This window comes from Arvicanthis niloticus, chromosome 4 (genome assembly GCF_011762505.2).
Source record: "Arvicanthis niloticus isolate mArvNil1 chromosome 4, mArvNil1.pat.X, whole genome shotgun sequence".
In the NCBI taxonomy this organism is placed as follows: domain Eukaryota; kingdom Metazoa; phylum Chordata; class Mammalia; order Rodentia; family Muridae; genus Arvicanthis; species Arvicanthis niloticus.
The window spans coordinates 46,820,572-46,842,060 of NC_047661.1; the positions used below are offsets into that span (position 1 = coordinate 46,820,572).

The 21,489-nt window shown below is 40.2% G+C and overlaps 1 protein-coding gene across 3 annotated transcripts in view; it reads left to right on the top strand.

The window, feature by feature from the left end:
- Kcnab1 (potassium voltage-gated channel subfamily A regulatory beta subunit 1) overlaps positions 1 to 21,489 on the top strand; it is a 380,454-nt gene that overhangs the window by 303,832 nt on the left and 55,133 nt on the right. For all 3 annotated transcript variants that reach the window (XM_034500275.2, XM_076932477.1, XM_034500276.2), the window contains exons 5-8: positions 1,258 to 1,302; positions 3,796 to 3,840; positions 5,779 to 5,822; positions 20,364 to 20,450. In XM_034500275.2, the coding sequence (XP_034356166.1) occupies positions 1,258 to 1,302; positions 3,796 to 3,840; positions 5,779 to 5,822; positions 20,364 to 20,450 (221 nt within the window). The remainder of the gene's footprint in view (positions 1 to 1,257; positions 1,303 to 3,795; positions 3,841 to 5,778; positions 5,823 to 20,363; positions 20,451 to 21,489) is intronic.

Below are 21,489 nucleotides of genomic sequence, written 5' to 3' on the forward strand. Positions count from 1 at the left end.
CTTACTTTGTTTCTTCCTTTTCAAAAACTTGTTTATGTTTAAGGAGACCATCAGAGGACCTGAGCATCCACACCCATGATGTTTATAATGGATCTAAGAAAGGAAAGTAGAAGCTGTATGACAACTTGCTCCTTTCTACATGCCCACTTCTCAGGGGCTTTTCTCTGTTGAATCTTGCTCAGTGCCAAACAGGCTAAAGCAGAGAAGGGGAACATAGTGATCATAACTCCTACTGTGAGAGATGTCATTTGAATCATTATTCATTGATGGATACTATGGAGCTAGGCTCCCAATATCTAAGGTCACATGTAACAACAGCCAAACAAGGAGTAATGAAAAGGATTCCGGTACCACCCCATGTCTGTCCATTTGGAGCATGTACCGTAGCTAGCCTGCATCATGATTCCTTGGAGGTTATGCCTTCAAATAAAAACAACTTTGGTTTACATCAAATAATAGCTAGCAGTGGCATCCTTATGTGGCTCACTGATGAACAAAGTGCTAACTGCATCAACTTCCCTACTCCAATCCCTGGCAGCCCAACTGCTTCTCGTGCTTAGCATCTTACTGGGAGGGTTACAGGAGAATATTTTAGTCTTCTCTATCTTGGTGAATCTACCTAGGAAAGTGGAAGTGGGGATACTCTTAGGATGTCTTCAGTGCACCTTTCCACAACCCAGCCTTAGGAACAGGAAAGGTTATTTTGTAGTGTTTCCCTATATCTTAGTCCTATGACAAACATTACTCAGTCCCTAGGACATTCTCATATGGACCAGTATAACTGCAACCCTGGACTTGGAGACATCTGAATATACATGTAGATTCTTTCTTTTCTTTCAAGATCAACTGGGAAACCAGTATTTTCTGTTAAAACAGTCTGAAGCCTCTGGGCACAACTGAATTGTTCCAGCACAATAGATGGAAATAGGTGGTGTTGACTCTCATTGAACACCACCAAGTAGGATATTTTTATGAGGGACCAAGCTGCCAGATGACTCCTCTGTTTCTTATGTCAGGCCCACAGGCGGTCTCCTGCCAGCGCCAGCATTTGGCAGGTGCTTCTGGGATGCCTGGGAGCAGAATTCTGCGGGCACAAGCAGAAACAGTGGAGACTGTGCTACCAGCTGAGCGTGGTTCTATTTTGGGGATCTGTAGGCACTGAGATGAGAGTTCAAAAATGGGATGGCTCTGGTGTTGGGTTGACTCTTGCTTTTCTGAGACACTGCATCCTAAGACATTGTCTATTTCCCCTTTCAGGGCTGAGGTGATTCTGGGGAGCATCATCAAGAAGAAAGGCTGGAGGTACCATGTTTACCATAACCGCTAGTTTGCCTTTTAAAGACTTACTGATTTGTACTAGAAAAGCAAAAAATAAAATCATATGGTATTAGAACAAAAGGCTGTCAAAAAAAATAATAATCAATACTAGGTAAAGAAGTAATCTACAGTGGTTTGGAAATAAATGCCAGAGAGCTCATTATTTGTATTTCAAAATTTACATAGCCATTGACTACAGGGAATCACAGTGTGGTTGAACAGAGCAAAAGGGACTGTTCCTGAGACTATTTGTGCATAATGAACATGACATTTTCATAGCTTTAACTATACTTGTAATTAGTGAAGAAAGCAAGCTACCAGGCACATAGATTTATGTTCACCACTCATTTTATTAACAACTCTCTGTACAAAGATGAAACAAATAAACAAACAAAAAAAAAAACGTGGCATAATTGCCTAGAGCTTTCTCATCTGGATACAGTTGACAACATCTATCCTGGATGCAAGGAGTTCTGACTTCTGAATATTCAGAAAAGTATCTACTATCCTTGAGAGCTCCAAGAAACTCAAGGAATGTGCTCACCTATCTCTTCTATCAACTCTATACCCAAAGCAAGTGGTAATGAGGGTTGTGTGACATTTTAAGGCTGTCATACAACTCAACAGAGTAAGAACAACCGCTGAATGAAGACTTCCCCATGGCTGAGTAAAGAGAAACAGTGTTTTTTTTTTTCCTCAGCAAGCATTGATTCATCCTCCTTCATTGCAGAACCTACCATACATACTTTGTGGAAAATAGACACTCTGAATATTTCACCAGCCACCTTTCAGCCTAGCAAATAACAGCTCAAGCTATTACTGTGCTATTAAAAGTTTATATGCCTCCAGGAGGAAACTGGTGAGAAGATAAACCATGCCATCCTGGCATGGAGCTTATAAAAGTGTTTCAACTAACTGGCTTGTTTTCTGATCCTTGAGCTGTCACAATGAGCTAGCTGCATTGACCAGAGAAAGTAATCTCATTTCCCTGAGCCTCGATTTCCCTAATTGTAAAATGGCTGCTGAGGTGCCATGCTGACCAAGTGAGAGGGAAGGAAAGGCACTGGGAGATTTCTGTCTTACAGTGCTATATTCACATTATCAATCCCCACCCAGAACAGTTGTTACTACTTGCACATAGATGCTGATGTGCACACCCTCGTGGGCAGACAGTGTGGGACAGACTCTAACTTCAATGTCTGGATAGAATGTACAGCCTTAGCATAATATTTGCTCCAAATAATCAAAATGGCTCATGTTCATCTTTTATACTATTTCAAATAATTTTTGGAAGACACAAAATGCTTGCTAAAGGAGACCTGGCTCTCCTGTGCAGATTGTTATCACCATAGGCAGCAGAAGGTTCATGTGTTAATCTGAAAAGTGCACAGCCCTTGTGGAGATGCTCAGGACCTCCCATTTCTGTAACTCAAATTGCTTTTCAGGAATTAGTAGGATGGGGTTGCCAACATTTTCAACAAAATTTTTGTTTGGCCATCAAATTGTCAGAACTGTACCCACTCTTCCCCACTGGTCATCATTAACTATACCTGAATAGTTAATGTATGTCCCTATAGCTTTGAGGTCGTGCCTCCTCTGCAGGTGACAGAATTATACATGCCTGGTATTGCAAATAATCCTGAATCTTGAATCTCAAAAGATTTTATTCTAAACTGAAGTGTACTGAGCTTTCTCAGCCTCACAAATTTAAATTATATTCCTGTAGTTCTCAAAGGACAGCTCTTCATGATCACAACATGAGAAGCTGCATTTGCTGCCCTTGCTGCCGTTGAATGGGGCTTCTGAGAGGGGAACAAGTTTGCTGACATGATGTCTACATTTCATTTCTTTAAGGGAACATGATCAGATCTTTGGTAAAGGGTTTAAACCTTTACCGACTAAGAGGCTTTATCTCGTCATTCATATTTCTCCTCTCAGTGAGAGGTGACTGCCTGTGAATGTGATGATTGCATAAGATTGTAACCCAGAGCCACTTGGGCCCATGGTCCTTGGCAGAGAGGAGGCTTCCTCCCAGGAAAGGTTCACAGGCAATCAACATTATGCCAGCTTCTAAATAAGTGTTAATTAGCGGCTGCTCTTTTGAGCTACCAAAGCAACTCATCTTGTAAGTCACCTACTTTCTCATTCTCACAGGCACCATTTCTGACCTCCAGGATCACCTCCCACTCAGTACACATTGCAACACCATTTACCAGCATGCTGGGCAGCCCCCCTCCTTCAGGGTCTCCTGCAAAACTTAGTTCCCTTCAGTACCTTCTAGTGTCTGACTTCAAGTCACTACTCTCCAGTTTCCCTTGTTCTTACATTTCGGGACTGTGAATTTAGAACTCCATCTCTGTCTTCTTTTTAATGTAAGGTGCTGTCACAAATCCTTCTGGTGCTATAATTATAACATGTTTCGGTCCATCAAATGCCCACAAATTATTCACTATTTTTCTGTGTCTGTTTGACATACAGGAGGTCCAGCTTGGTCATCACCACCAAACTCTACTGGGGTGGAAAGTAAGTTAAATACCTTTCATTTTTATTTTCTATGAGATAGAAAATGACTGGCAATTCCTGCTTTTTTTTCCCTTGTTTTTTTATTTGTTTGTTTGTTTGTTTGTTTGTTAGCAACCAATTCACAGTTAACTCATTAAAACTGATTGGCCTATGGGGTATTTTCCTCTAATGCTAAAGAAATCGTAACTATCTTAGGACTACATTTTAGTAGAGTAGTTCCAAAGGAATTTAGTACATGGCAGGTGGCCCCTTGTTACTAAATGATTCGTGTAGCTCTGTCAGTGTCTAACTTAGAACCATTTCCAAAAGAGAGTTCAAAATTCAGGAAAAGAAAATAAAGCATCACAAAAGAAAATCTCCTCGAATCTGCCAAAAACTCAAAGATTTCCACAGAACACAAAGATAAAAATACCTTGTCTGCCTCAGTGTTCAAGTCTCTGATCATTTTTGCAGAGGGTTCTGAGAGAGCTGATCAAAAAGACCATCTCATTGGGGAATAACAGAAGCTATGCCCGTGTCACTCAGCAACAGGACAATGAAAGAGCAGCCTCTGTGTGTCGCTTGATGCAGAACAAATCCACAGGCACAGCTGGCTTCTATGAACCAGCCTGTTGTTCTTGAACTGGTTGTTTACATTATTCAGCAAGAAGCAGGGAACTGGCTGTTTTTACAGTACATGTAAGAAAACAACAAGCTAGTCCTTATACCAGAGCAATGGTCAGCCCAGTGCTTCTTGGGGAAATCTCAGAGATATTGGGATCTTAACAATAATAATGAACCAGAAACTTGCAAAACCTCATTTACCACCCTGTAATAAATAGGGAGTATTTGCAGAGGGCTTGTGAGTGTTTGTTTGATTTAGTGTGTGCTATTTCTTTGTTGTTGTTACCATCAGTTTGTCTTTTAAAATAGGAGACCCAGGCTAGTTCTTCAGGAAGAGTCCAACCACAATGCATATGTATAATACACGCACGCCCATACTGCTACAATCCTTGAGCTTGCTAATGATATGAAGGCATAAGATCAAATTTAGATCTTTAGTCCTACTGTCCTCTTTTTAGATAATACTGAGCCTATAAGAAATGCAGGTGTCTGGTTTCTGTAATTTGACTCATGGTGTCCTTGATTCCTATGTTTGCAATGGTACCTGATACCTTGCCTTGAGGGAACAAAGAATTAAGAAATGAGACCAGCTGCAGGAGCCACTATGCAACAGAGACGCATATGATACTGACTGGCATACTTGTAAAAGACTCAGAACAGATACATTAAAAGGGGGAATGGTGGATTGCTTGCTTTTAGGAGAAGCTGTCTGAAGGACTCATGTTGAAGGACAGCTTCATCCATACTTCACAACTCAACCACCACATCTTTTTACCTTGTCCAGACTACAGAGTTTTTCCGGAATGCCAGAAGCTCTGTTATCAAGGGTTTTTCCTGTCCCCTTGGATGCTAGTTTAAGAAAAGTTTGTTGCATCGTTTTTTAAAAAAATCATTGTTAAATTATTTTCAACATCAAAAGTTGCCTTCAAATTTGCCTCATGCAAAAATTTACTATCGGTGGTGTGGCCACCATAGAGTAAACCTATTAACTTATGCCTAGAGTGGTTTTCTTCTCTAGATTGGCTAGGGACAAGGCTCAAAGATTGAGCTGTGTATTGGATTCTCTAATGAAAGTCTATACAATGGCTGGTTGGTAGCTTAGCCTAGAGCTGAATAATATCAATGTACTGGCCACATCTGTTAGGTATCTACACATGGGGTACTGCCTACCAGCTTTCTCTCTTCTGTGGCCAGTGGTGCAGAAGTTGCTGAAAATATGGTAAAAACTTCACAGTGTAAACTAAAAAAGAATGATTATTATTCTACATTTTGAAATGATTTTTAGAAAATAACAGTATTCCCAAGTCAAAGTCACCTACCTCTGTTCTGTTGCAGAGCTGAAACAGAAAGAGGATTGTCGAGAAAGCACATCATTGAAGGTGAGAGCTAATGTTTCCATTTTATTTTAGTTTGTGGGCTCCTGTTTCAAGTAAGGTATCAGCAAATAGGTTCAAAACACATAGTCCTCTGCATATACTTATGGATTAATAGCTTGGTGTTCTTATGGGAATCCTAACAGTGGGAGCCAGGGCTGCCCCTGACTCTTTTGCCTAAGGTGGAACCTTTTTCCTCCTGCTGTCTTGCCTTGTCCAGCCTTGATACGATGGTATGTACCTGATCTTTTTGTAGCTTGTGATGCAGTGTTTGGTTAATGTCCCTGAGAGGGATGCTATTTTCTGAGGGGAAGTGAGAGTGGGGAGAAGAGACTGGAGGAAGAGGGGGAGAAACTGTTGCCAGGATGTAATATTTGAAAGAAGAATGAAAATATGGGAAGGAAAAGGTCATTTATGAAAAGAGCAACCAACCATTAATCAACGTTCTTCCAAGGGTGGAGCTTAGGGGGCATATAGATGCATGAAGAATCAGGAGCCAACAAGGATATTAAGGATTGGGTATGTAGCTCCGAGTTAGGGTGCTTGCCTAGCAGGCTCAAGGCTTCAATCAAGGATTCAATCCTAGTAACTAACACTTACACACACACACACACACACACACACACACACACACACACACACACCAAGATTTTTATATCTTTGTATTTATGATTAATTATTAAGGCAGAAAATTTCTCCAACTTTGGGAATAATTTTATTCATAAAATTGCAACAGTATCAAAACTTAGGAAATTAAAAAAAAAAAAAAGCCATCACCACCACTACCACCCCACAGCCCATTTCATTCTCTCCTCCATTTTGACAGTCTGGTACGAGTCCTGCACTAACTTGCTCATTTGGCTGGCTGCACACCCACTTAGATGGGCACATCTCTCACCACTCATCAGTTTTTGATGGTGATTAACACAGAGACCTATAACTGGTCAGCATGCAAAGGCTAAGGGACAGTGGTGTGCTCAACTTTAAATGGACCATCTATACCATAGCCACTCCTCCCAAGGCTCAGGGATCACTGAGGAAGAGAGGGTGGAAAGATTTTAAGAGCCAGAAGTAGTAAACATCTGCAGTGAAACATCTGCCAGACATTTTCTGTGAGGTTGTTTTTTACTCCTACTACACTGTTCCAATATCACACTTTTTTGCATACATGAACTCCCAGTGGCTGTGACTACCTGGTCAAGACCTGCTCAAAATCAAGTCAGCTAACTCTCCCAACATGGATGGGGGAAGGGCTTGTGAAGTCCCACCCCTAGCTGAGTGTCTACTTGCAATGGATGACTGTGAGGGTCAGAAGAGTCAGTTTTCAAGGATGTGGTCCCTGAAAGGCTACCCATGCTGCAGGAGATGATCACAGACCCAAGCATCTTCAGATAACATTAAATGAATTTAATGGGTTCTAAAAAAAACAATACATGAAGTTGGAAGGGGAAAGGGAAAGAATTTGGGGGAGGCACTGGAAGGGAGATTTGATTAAAACACATTATGTACATATATGAATATGAAAATGTAAAATAGTAGAATCAAGTTGTAGCTATTAACCTAGACCTTTTTTCTCAACTAAAACATATTTTACACACAGTTTACTGCTATAAGAAACAATTGTGTACGTGACCATCTTTCTGTAAATAGGGTAGACTCTTGGAGCAGTTTTAAGTCAAAAAATAAGGTACATTTCAACAATTATTTTCTTCTAAGAATACATGTCAAACGAAGTGGTTTTATTATATTAATGAGTCCAAACTTCTTTCTATAATTTTATGCTTTAGTCTCTGAGAAGTAGCTTTTGTGTTTTTATAGTATATACATCATAGGGTGTGTGTGTGTGTGTGTGTGTGTGTGTGTGTGTGTGTGTGTGTGTAGTTCTTTGGTTTGGTAGTCTTTAATTTCAGGAGCTCTTTGTAAACTGCTGTTTACTCTGGATTCTCTACGTTCCCCAGGTGGCGTGGAGAGAAAGAGTTCATGCTGAAACATCCAACTGGACTAGTAGTAGAAGAAGATAGTCCTGATATTCAATTAATTAATTTTTATTACATTGTATTTTGTTGGGTACAGGGAGGAGTGAAATGCCAGGGCTCCAATGTAAAGTACATTACATAATCAAAGTACAATTTACAGGAGTTCTATCCTTCCATGACAGTGGTCCCAATAAGCAGACTTGGATTATTCATCTTGGCAGCAGGAGCCTTTATCTGCTAACACCACACCACCTCTCAATTCCTTAAGTTGTTTATTATTATTATTATTATTATTATTATTATTATTATTATTATTGGTTTTTCAAGACAGGATTTCTCTGTATAGCCCTGGCTGTCCTGGAACTCACTCTGTAGACCAGGCTGGCCTCGAACTCAGAAATCCACCTGCCTCTACCTCCCAAGTGCTGGGATTAAAGGCGTGCGCCACCACTGCCCGGCCTTAAGTTTAATTTTAAAAGGAGACTTTTGAAAGCATATCTCTCTCCCCCTCTCTTATACATACACATACTTTTAGCCATAATGTTTATTATATCATTTCACCGTCTGTAAAGTATTTATCTGAGGTTTGTATTTCTCAGTTTTTGGTATTTATTTCTGTGTACATGAGCTTTGAGACCAACATTCAAATTCCTACTATTTATTACTTATGAGCTGAGTAACCTACAAGTTACCTAAACCTCTGTCTCCATGTGTATAACATAGATTCCAAGTATTCCTACTTTATAGAATTACAACCTAGGGAGGAAACTCAATAATTCATGTGAAGCATAATGTCCATCATGTAATGAATACCAAGTGTCATCTTGTCATAATATTGTGTTATGAGAACAACTGCTTTATGGAGGACATTATCCTGAGCTCCTGACATATGAGGCTGCCATGATGAATGGCCACCCCCCAGCCCTAGGGAAAGCTTCCAACTTTCTCTTCCAAACACAAGTACCGCTAAGGCTTAGTGTACAATTGGATACTGAAGTCAAGTCCAGCCTGCCCCACCTAGCTGCCACCATTCCTCTCTACCATCCCCAGTATATGTGTCACCTACCACAGAGCTTGTCAATATCCAACAACCCAGGAAGTCCAAACAGGGCAGTGTGATACTCAAATTTTTTTCTAATCTAATTGGTTAGTGAAAGAGATTCAGAAAATGGTTCACAAAATCAATGAGAAACCTTATTGAATCTCCATTGTCTTAAGAGTCATGGTGTCTGTGTATGTGATTTCAGAATTCTTTTTCTGTAACTTTTCTTCAGGTCTCATTCAACTTAATAGGAATGCCTTAAATTTCTACTTTCTTTAGTTAAGAAATTTTCATAGGATGGTAACCCGTTCAGCCGATCTAAGTTGACCCAGATTCAGACGTGAACACAAACATTCAGTTTTGAGATTGAGACCGCGTGTTATGTTATTCTTGGTGCTCTTTTGAAGTTTGTAGTTTCAGCCAAAGACAAGGGCTAATAAGTGGGAGTTACCCCCACAGGACATTTGTATGCAAACTGAAATTAGAGAATTAAATGAATTTTGCAGAGGAGGCGCGCCATGAGAGTCTTAAGCCAGAAATACAGTTTGAAGAAGTTTACACATAATTATACCTGGATTTCACTGGTGTATTCCCTCTGAGAAAGGTGGCCTTATTAAATATTGATGATTCATATGCACATTAAATCCAAGGAGCAAGGTTAGAAAATGAGACAAAGCTGGCTGACCTTGGATAACTGAGTTGTTTTACAGAGTATAAATGAGTTTGGCTTGTATGTAATAGAGAGTTGGTTTTTTTTTTTTTTTTAATATACAAAAAGCCTTTTCTATGAGTCAACGTCTTCAACATAGCCCCAGTTACCATGATTTTCTTTCTTATCTTTCCAAGAAGAAAGAAGGCAATTTGCTAAGAGGTTTATTGTAACCCTTCTGAGTCCTAGAGTCCTAGAGCCCTGAGTCCTGGGGCTCTTTAGTCCTCTATATTCATTGAGCTTTTCCACAACCATTTTACCAAGATACAAACTGTGCCTTAAGAATCTGATGGATTGAGTGCCTAACATAAAGGAATTGGAATAGTTTAATAAGCCACTGTCTTAGTCAATGTTCTATTGCTGTGAAGAGACACCATGACTAAAGTCACTCTTATAAAATAAGCATTTGGGAGATGGGGAGATGGTTCAGCAGTTAAGAGCTCTTCAGAGGACCAGAGTTCAATTCCCAGCACCCACATGGCAGCTCACAACTGTCTGTAACTTCAGTCCCAGAGAATGCAACACTCTCACATGGACACATATGCAGGCAAAATACCAGTGCACATAAAATAAGCCTTTAATTGGGGCTTGCTTACAGTTTGAGAGGTTTAATCCATTATTATTATTATTATTATTATTATTATTATTATTATTATTATTATGGCAGAAAGTATGGCAACATGCAGGCAGACATGGCGCTAGAGAAATAGCTGAGAGTTCTATATCCAGATCTGCAGGCAGTAGGAAGAGAGAGACACTGACCGTGGCATGGTATTTTGAAACCTCAAAGCCTACCCCCAGTGACACACTTCCTCTAACAAGGCCACACCTCCTAATCCTTTCAAATAGTGCCACACTCTGGTGACCATTAAAATTGATGAACCTATGGGGGACATTCTTATTCAAACCATCACAGTCACATTGTCAGAATAAGCACATTTCTCTTAAGATTTTACAGTCGTCAGTCATTGCTGTCAGCCCAGAAGATGAAAATAGGTGGCAAAATCTCAGCTTGAAACGTTTTAGTTAGGGCCAAATATTAAAACTCAAACCCCTCCTTTAAAAGAATGAACATCAGTGATTTCTCAGTGAAAGAATACATTTCCTGAGCAAAGTGAATCATCACAGTGTTCCTTTCCCATATATCATGCTCATGAACAGTTATGTCTATTCATGACAACCGTGTTTCCCAATGGATTTTAAAGCTACATGGGAACTGAACAGACTAGGTGCCTTTAATAAAAGAAGTGGGTGACTGAGAGAACTACTACAGAAAAGAAACTGGAAGCTATGTAGGGAAATCATGTACATTACTTAAAGCAATATTTTTCCAAGCTACATAGGAAAGCAAGAACACGATAGGTAAATTGAATAAAACAGCATATTTAGATAGAGCTCTTGCAGACGCAATACACTAATTATCGGTTGATATATGGTTAAAGCTACAACCCTGAATAACTGCTACACATGTAACCATGCCCATCTGTTTCAAGTTTTCAGCAAACTCATTATTTTAGAAAGCTAAATATAAAGTGAAAATACTAGTTCTAAGCTGAGCATGGTATACCTTCAGCCTAGTACTGGGGAGGCAGAGGATGGCATGTCTCTGACTTCAATGCTAAGCTAGAGTACAAAGCAAGTTCTAAGGCAGACAGAGCTACACAGAGAAACCCTGTGTCAAACAAACAAACAACAACAACAACAAAACAATAAAACAGCTAGAGAGAATGGCTCAATGGCTCAGTGACTAAAAGCTCTGGTTGTTCTTCCTGAGTTCAATTCCCAGCACTCAGATAGCAGCTCTATAATTGTAGACTCATGCAATCTGATATCCTTTCCTGATATGCAGATATAAATGCAGACAAAATATCCAAATACATAAACAAATACATCTTTTTTAAGAAAGAAAAAAAATCTCAACAGTATCAGAATCTAAAAGAAAAATTGATTTATTTTCTTGTAGTCATTTGATAATATATAATTTGTTATCCTGCAGACTTTTGAAAACTTGCCAGTTAACTTCTAGATAACACCTCCAGGATGGGAGCATGTCTTCCGCTTCTTCGGGACTCACTTCTTAAGATCCTTAGTGTCTTCTGCACTCACGGCAACTGTGGCTTTAGCTTGTTATTAGCTGCTATGCTGGAGCCAGGCTTAATGCATTTTTACATATCTATTTACATGTAAAACAATATCTGGTTCAAGCCAGTGCTCAGTAAAATATTAGGTAAATGAAGGTTTATTTTAACACATCTCTAAGTAGTTTTAAGGAGACATTTGTTGAGCACCTCTTTGTAATGCTGTGATTTAACTTTTTCTCCAAAGCATCAAAATAGGAAAAGGTGGTGTTTCTGACTTGTTTTCCAATCACATGCCTGATTTAAAAAAACAAAACAAAACTGAAGAACATGTAAGTCAGAAATGGTGTACTCTATAACACCAGCATTTATGAGACTAAGTCAGGGTATTGAAGAGTGCTAAAGAAATCTGGACTACTTAAGCAGGCAGGGGAAAAAAAAGAAGAGACAGTAGAGTGTGCTTGGTGGGGGGGGGTGCGGAATTCCAGAAGGATGAGGAAGGAAAGAGGGAAGAGAGAAAGAAGAAAAAAGAAAGGAAGGAAGGCAAGAAGGGAGAGATGATCTGACATAGTTTACTCTTTGGACAGATTTCCATTTGTGTAATAATAAAGTGCCACTCAGACCCAGCCGAGTTTCTAACACTTTCTAAAAAAGTCCCCCCCCTCCCCAAATCTCCACCCTAGTTATAATCACCTGGCTCAGGCCATAAATTGAGGAGTCATTGTTGATCATCATGCCCTGTATCCACAGCCATGTCTAGTCCAATTACTTCCATGTACAAGACCTATCCTGAATGTAAACATATCCAGCTAGCTTAGTCTGAGCTTGATGTGTTGTTGCAGTCATCTCCTTGCTGGCTTCACACCTCCTTTTCAGTCTTGTCTCTATGGGATCTGCTCAGCAAGCAAAGCCACCAGTTCAATATGAAAGTCTGAACAGATTGGACTTGTTTCATCTTCTCAACTCTCTGACATTCCTGCATCCTTTGCCAATATGTCACATAGAATAAAATTCCAAACACATAGCATGGACTACAAAATTTCAGAAGACGTTCACAGTGACCAGTATCGAAGATATAATCACACACACAAACACACACACAGACACACGCACGCCAACCAGAGTAGGGTCATTAACTTGACCCGGCACACAGTTCCTCATACTCTCAAATGAACACATTTATATCTCTGCCAAAATATCAAGATATAGAGCTTCCAGAGAAATAATAGAGGCAAAGAATGACCAAATATTCACCAGTACAGTGAGATAGACCTATCTTGTCATTGTTACATATGAATATTGTGATGTTGCAGAGAACACAGGCCTATAGATGCCCTCAATATACATGTTTGGTCCTTGGGGTTGAAGACTGTATCGATATATCATTATGGTCCTAGGATCTGGCACACTTTGGGAACAAACTGAGATTTGTCACATGAAATGATAACTTGACACAATGGTGCCAAGTTATTCTAGCTTCTCCTCTTGCCTACACTAATGAGACCTAGTGGATGAGGGACATTCTCAGAAAGGAGGACATTTGTTTCCAGGGATGGGCATGAACATAGGCATGGGCCAAAGGAATGCCTGTTTCCCACCAACCAAGGGAATTTGGGCCATTTTGTCTTTACTGCTCTCCTCTGACATGACTGCAACAGTGCAATTATCACATTATAGTTTTGTCCAACACCTTAGACAACGTTCTCTGCCATGGCAGTTCTGAAGATGGTAAACTTGTTAGCCCAGGTGCAGGTTGCAGAATTAAGTCACAAAATGTATTGTGTTTAATCACCAAGAATGCTTCCAAACCTTGTTATGTGTCTGGTTGTCTATGTCCTATGTCCTGCCTACATACAATTTCCCCCCAAGTGGTTCATATCATAGTACTTTTTAAGGTGAGCTTCCTGTCAAGCTACTTCTTGAGTAAGCTGGTGCTACCACAACCATGAGCACCACTCAGTTTAGCAAGTTATTTGACTGCCTAACACGTGTCTGCCAGTGGTTTAACGAGAACCACTACAGACCATCCTTTCTTAAATAGAAAATATTTCCCGGGCTCTATTCCAGCATTCCATTTTTCTGTCAGAAGAGTAATTGTGACTATCCAATAAACTAGTTTGAAAATCAAATTTAAATGAGCCAAATTTAAATTTATAAGAGCCTCATTTACCAGGCAATTAATTTTATGCTTATAATAAAAGAAGAAAACCTCCAGTCTTCCCAGGGATTAAAGAGACTGATAAGGACCTGCTGTGCCTCCTGGGAAGGAGATAAAACAGTTCCCTGAAGCTGCCCTCCTTTTGGTTGCATAATAATATACATAATACAGTCTATTTGGGGGAAGTGTTAATATTAGTGAAATAATTAAATTTTCCTGACCAACGTTGAGGACTGAAACATAGCTATTGCTTCCAGATCTCCTGAGTTTCACTCTTTCTATTATACTAGATCTTACATCCTTATGGCTTCTGGCATTTTTGTTTCTTTCCAAAACAAAAAACAAACAAACAAACAAAAACAAAAAACAAACAAAAAACAAAAAAACAAAGCCCGGCCCATCCATTGGTACAGGCATGCAATCCCAGCAACCCTCAGGGCTAACACAGGAGAACTTCACATCCAAGGCCAACCTGGGAACCTTGTCTCATAGTGAAAAGCAAAACGATGCCTGGATGTAGCCTGGTCGCAGACACTCTAGCATCCACAGCACCCTAGGTTCAAGACCCAGTGTAATAAGGAAAACGGAGGGGTCTTTAGAAGGACAGAGCTTAGCCATACATCTTTTAGGCTTTCTAAACTTTGATAGACTTGGTGCTGAATATAGCCTTTATTTGCTCTTCTATTTATATTACTGTTAAAGCCTACATTTATCAAACGGAATTAAGGCAGCCTATTTTTCCCTAATTTATACAGAGAAGAACAAAGAACCTTGAAGAGAAGCTGCTTCTTCATTTTAAACTTGGCTTCCAGCTACTGCCACAGTATCCCCATGGAAGGTCATTCCTGGGCTGCCCAAGTTCCCACTGACGGTATTAGTCATCTTGAGAGAGGCCTGAGGTTTCCTTTCTCGAAGCAAAGTCGGTCTTTGACATGATTTAATGGTTCCTGGGATCAACTAACACATGCATTCAATGTACTTGTCTTATTCTTTTTTTTTTTTTTTTTAACTTATTCACGTTACATCTTACTTACTGCCCTCCTCTGGGTCATCTTTCCCACCATCCCTCCTCCCCTTCCCTCTGAGCAGGTGGAGGCCCCTGGGTATCCCACCCACCCTGGCACTTCAAGTCTCATTGAGGCTGGGTGCATCCTCTCCACTGAGACCAGACAAGGCAGCCCACCTAGAAGAACACATCCCACATACAGGCAACAGCTTTTGGGACAGCCCCCACTCCAGTTCTTTGTGACCCACATGAAGACCAAGCTGCACATCTGCTACATATGTGCAGAGAGGCCTAGATCGGTCCTGTGTATGCTGTTCTTTGCTTGTTGGTTCAGACTCTGAGAGCCCTAAGGATCCAGGTTGGTTGACTCTGTTGGTCTTACTGTGGAGTTCCTATCCCCTCCGGGGCCTGCAGTCCTTCCTCCTAGTCTTCCAGAAGAGTCCCCTTTTATTAAAAAAAAAAAAAAAATGCACATATTTGGGGAATATCTTGTGCATTTATGCATGAGATAACATTCAAATCAAGATAAGCAACTTTATCTGTATCATTTCTTTTATTAGAAACATTCGAATTCTAATGTTCCTGGAATATACAGTCCACTGTTGTTGGCCGTTACTGTACTGTGCAGCAGTACCCCTCTACATATTTAACTTAGCAGCTTTAACCAACATTCCCGTCTCCCATTCCTCAATACTTCCCATACCTAGCATCTGAAAACCATTATTCTACTCTTTTTTTTTAGATTTATTTTTATTTTGTGTGCATGAGTGTTTTGCCTGCATGTATGTGTGTGTACCAGGTGCCTGTAAGTGTCCAAGGAGACCAGAATCATCAGATTCTTCTGGAAGTACAGTTACAGACAGCCATGAACTGCCGTGTGGGTGCTTAGACAGGATCCTCTGTTCCTACAACTGTACTTAATATTAAATATACAAAAAAATTGTTTAGTAAAAGTTATTTTGAAAACACAGCAACTTAATTTTGATCATACACATTAAAAAGAAAGAGAACGTCAACACATACACTACATTCTTTCCTGTATTTTGATTTGTAATCTTTCATTTTAGGTTTTTATATTGCCTATTTCTTAAAATAGCAGTGTAGTCATTTTTCAATTTTTTTGGTTTTTAATCCTCATACTAAAGATGTTTGGAGTGCCACAATTAAAGTATTAGAAAACACTACAGTTTTCTGAGACTTCCAGTTAACTTCCAGTGTTTCTTTTACTCAACAATATCTTGTTCTCTCACACTAAAGAATTCCCCCTTAGGATTTATTCTAGAGTGAATCTAAGTGGCAATAAATTCCCTCAGCCTCTATTTGGAAACACCCTGTTGTCTCCTCTTCTGAAAGCTTGCTTTGCTGATCATACATCACCATCATCATCATCATCAGTTATTCACTTTACAACCCAATGCCAGCCCTTCCTCTCCTCCCAGTACCTCCTCATGCAAGTCCTTCTTCCATTCCATCTTCCTCTTAAGCCCCCATCACATCCTCCACTAGCATCCCCTCCCCATCCCACACATCAAGTCACTGGGTACTTGGTGCATCCTCTCCCACTAAGGCTAGGAAAGGAGGTCCATTTAGGGATGGGAATCTACAGGAAGGCAACAGGCTCAGGGCAGCCCCTGCTCCAGAGCACACCAGTGGTCGACCACAGGATTCACTTGTTTCCACCATTCCATTCCTCCTAATATGTAAGTTCTCTCCTGAAAGTCAGCCGTCTAATCAGTTGGAACACGTATTCAGGTCTGCTTCCTTCCCTGCTTCCTTCCTTTCACCCTCTTCTTCCCTTGCTAATTTCACAATTCTCTGTGTTTTAACTTTTTGAGACCTGATCCTAACATGTCAACTTGCGGTAGATTTGGTTCAATCACATCTAACTGGTAACTTTTGACTTTCCTCTATCTGGATATTTTGTTCTCTCTCTAGATTTGGAAAGTTTTATGTTAATGTTTTTAGGAAATATATTAATATAGTCATCCATTTTAATATATACAAAATTATGTGTGAATCATGTTTATTCCTATAAACTAGTTTTTATTACACTTTTTTTATTAAATATGTTCTTTGACAATTTTATACATGTGCAATGCATACTACATTCTGGTTACTCTCTCTTCCTCTTCTCCCATCTTTTACTCTGTCAATCTCCTCTCTTAGCTGCAAGTCTCTTTCTCAAATTCAGGTCGTTTTTGTTTTGTTGTGTTTTGTTTTGTATTGTTTTGTTTTGTGACACTCTGAGTTTCACTAAGGCAGTCATGTGATTATGAGTTTGTAACTGACCATTGTGAGTCACACAGGGGTATACAGCTAAATATAACAACTGAGCCTCTCCCAGAGTCCACTAGTAGCCAATAGTTCAGCAGGGAGGGTAGGGCCCACAAGCCCCTCCCTCATCTATGTTTAACTGATGTCAAGCCCAGTGTTATACAAGTCCAGTGAAGACAGCCTCGGCTGCTGGGAAATCACAGTTGCATTGATTGTGGCATACCCAGAAACTAGCATTTCACAACCTTTCCAGCTCTTGTATTCCTTCTGACCCTTCTGTCTACAGTGATCCGGAGCATTGGAGAGGAGGTGTGGATGTTCAGGCCTGAGCACTGGACTGTCACTTTTTCTCAGCATGTTATTTTATTTTTTATATGTTTTATCTCTTTTAAAAATTATGCATATACATTTGTGTCTGTGTGAATAGAGGCCACATGTGCAGGTCAAGGTCAGAAAGGAGCTAGACTTACAGGCTATTGTATGCCACCCAACTTTGCTAGGAATTGAACTGGGGCCCTTTGCAGAGAAGAAAAGACTTATTAGCTACCGAAGCCATCTTTCCACACCCTTGTTACTTTTAATAAATGTTTAACTCTAGGATTCTGAAGCCCTCATTGAAGCCCCAAACCTGAGTAACTATTCTTTTAATAATGCTCTAAGATCCTATAAGCTTTCTTCATTCCTCCTCAATTTTTCCTCCTGAATATATTAAAATATCTTGACTTGAAGTTCAGTGACTCTTCTGTTAAGTGGATTTCTTATGGATGCTATCAGTGCTCTCTTCATCTGTTCTGCTTTTCAGCTCCAGGAATTGTTACAGTTTTTTAAAAATTATTTTACTTTCTGTAGCAAGGTTTCCTGGTGGTTACTCAATTGTTTCTCTAGAGATTTTATTTTGTTGTTGTTATAGTTGTTGCTTGCTTTTGTTTCTGACTTTCAAGACAGGGTTCATCTGTGTAGCCCTGAATGTCCTGGAACTCACTCTGTAGAACAGGCTGGCCTCGAACACAGAGATCTGTGTGCCTCTACATCTCAAGTGCTGGGGGATAAGCAGCACCCGCAGTGCCCAGCTTCTTTTGTGTTTTTAAGGACCATGTTTCAGTAGATAGTTTCTAATGTGTTTTCCACCCCTGACCAGCTCTGGCCTTTATTTTTTTCAGATTACAATTCTATCATTTCCTTCTTCCCTTTCTTCCCTTCAAACCCTCCTGCATATCCTTCCTTGCTTTCTTCCAAATTCATGGCCTCATTTTTCATTATTTGTTGTCACATATATACATACATACATACATACATACATACATACATACATCATACATACGTCATACAGACACACACAGACAGACACACATACATACATACATACATATACACATATATACTCTTACATTCATAAAAACAACCTACATAATGTTACTTGTATACACATTTTCAGGACTGACCATTTGGTATTAGAAAACCAATTGATATGTTCGCCCCTAAGGAAGACTGTTTCTCCCATTCTTGGCTGACTATTATACAAAACAAGATCTCATTATTTAACTCAGACAAGCTTCTAAGTTGCAATCCTCCTGCCTCAACAGCCTTAGTGCTGGATTACAGGCATGTGTCATCGTGCCCAGCTTCTCTGTATTTTCTTGAAGTTCACTATTTTTCCATAAAATATCTGTTTTGAATTCTTGTCCAAGAGGCCATGCATATCTATCACCTCGTCATCAGCTTCTCACATCTCAGTTCCCTGGAAGCTCTTGATGCTTGTTAGTATCTGACATCAACCATGCATTGAAGTATTAGGCATTTATTCCAGCTGTCACTGTTTGGCTTTAATGGTGCCTGGCCTAGGAATTCTAAGCAGGTTGGTTATTCCGGAGCCCGTAGTCATTGCCCACTGTTGCAACACTAGAGGGCGCTAGTTCCAGTAAATTCAAAAACCAGTGCTGCTATTCTGTTAAGTGAGCATCCCCTAGCTTAGGTTTGTTGTAATTGGTATGCTGTATGTGATAGATTAGGGGACTGACTAGAGAAGGTAATCCAACCTCAGGGCCAAACGCCTCCTCTACAATCACTAGCCTGTGGTCAGGAACAACAAGGTTCTTCCCAGTCCTGAGCCTTACCACAAGGGATGCAGCTAAAAAGGGCAAGTTTTGGTCCCTTCCTGGAGCCCTCAGCTTGCTGAGACCAATGTAACTGTGTTTTCATGGCCTGTCTGGTGACGTAGTTTACCCTTGGCTGGACACCTCTGCAGCCAGGCACGGGCAATGCAAAGTGGAATTTTATGTGACATTCAGGCTTCTGCATGGGTGCTGTTCTCGGGAAGAATGTACAGCCCCAGCACTGAATTTCAAGTGAAAGTTCTACACATCTTTCCATCATAAGCAACTTGCAAATAGAGTGTCTTTGAACTTCCTGCCCAAGATTGAGGGTGAATAATGAAGGCAATCCCTTGGCTAAGTAGCACCATTCCTGAAGCTACAACCTTTAGAACTGGTATAGTTCCTGCTGTGGTTAGCAATTATGGAGGGAAACCAGGTCTATTTTACCAAGGTCAGAGATGCTTGCCTGGCTCTGGAGTGAATCCAAGGACTCTGTGAACATTAGCCTGGGAGCAAGAGCTCTGGGGGTGGAGCGCAGGGTCTACTCAGTACTGAATTTCACCCTAGTGAGGTTGGTACTGGTTTCAAGTTTACGGTGTTAACTTCCCCTCCCCTCCAAGAAGTGTCTCTCTCTAGGCCATTTGTTCTCAACCTTTGGGCCAAGTGACCCTTTCACAGGTTTCACCTAAGGCCATCAGAAAACACAGATGTTTAGATCACAGTTTATAGCAAAATTACAGTTATAAAGTAGCAACAAAAATAATCTTATGGTTGAGGGTCACCATAGCATGAGGAACTATATTAGAAGGTCGGGGAGCATTGGGAAGGGTGAGAACCTCTGTGGCTCTCTAGGCTGTTTGATTCTTGGATTTGGTGGGTCCCCTCTAGCTTTCTCAAACATCACTTTCCATTATTACATTAAAAACCAGGCACTATCATCTTTAATCTGTCTAACTCTGTAAATTAGCCATATGTAAATTAGTCGTATGTAAATTAGTCATAGGTAAATAACTCAGACTGATGTTTCTGTGGGCAAGAAGAAATTACTGCTATGGTCCACCGTGCCCTGTTCAAGAGGACTCTTGTAATGAACTCAGTGTTTGTTTTTAAGTAAATTCTTGAAAGAAATCAAACTCAAGCCCTTTCTAATCGTGGTCCTAGTTGGACTTCTTGGGCCTTTGATTATATTTGTTTTCTGCTTCTGCTGCTAGGACTGAAAGGCTCCCTCCAGAGGCTGCAACTAGAATATGTGGACGTGGTCTTTGCAAATCGCCCAGACAGCAACACCCCCATGGAAGGTGAGTAACGGAATTTAATAAGAATACGAGGCTACAGAATTGCTGGTGCTAGCCTGAAGATGGTTTCTACTTCAGTAAGTAATGAAGTATGTTCAGATTGTTAAGTTGGAATTTAAAAAGTAAAACCTTTCCAATGTCCTTTAGCCTCTGTACTGACCACGAAAGCCAATGCGCTTTTTCTCCCCCCCCCCACTCTTCCTCCTCTTCCTCCTCCTCTTTCTCCTCTTCCTTCTTCTAACTTCCTCATTTACCTTTATTCTCAGTGGCCTTTCTTGGTTGCAAGGTACTCATCTCTTCAGATTCCTTTCACTTTCATGATTGTCAACTAAAACGATTACATTACTCAGACGGGTCATAATACAACCAGCGATTCAGAGGCGCTCCTCTAAGGAGCTTCCTTTTCTATAATGATGCTAAGTCTGATTAGTTTCCAATCCTGCGTGATAAATGCTGAGAAGCCCTGTGTGCCAGCAGGCACTGGTCAGGCGAGCTGCTTAATATGGCTTTTCTTTGCAGTTTGGTTTTGGTTCTCTGCAAGCTGTTCTCCCTCCTAGCCCTCTCCCACCCCTCCCGCCATCGCCCTCTATCAGAAGACCACATTCTGACAGAACAGAAAGCTTTCAGAACATTCCTAAAGCCACATTTTCTTTAACTGTGCCCGTTTGCCGGTCCTACCTGGGATGACTGAGAAGTAAGATGGTTTTGGACACCAAACTAGAAAAGATAACTTCAGCTAGTTAAATAGAATATTTCAAGATGAAAAGGAAATTATGGCTTTGTTTTTAAGTTTTACAACATTTGAACTATCAATTTTTTTGAACAATTCAAATAATGTAATCCACATTAAATTACACTAAAGGTAAATTTGTCTTTGATAATTAAAAAAGGTATTTATAATGTCATAAGAAATTAAGTTTTGGAAAAATGTATTCTTATCATTGGGTTATGGAAATTAAGGAGAATACAAATGATTAAAGTTCATAGGAATTTTTCTAAGTTGCATTTTGTAGATCTTCACTCATTTCAAACATACGTTATG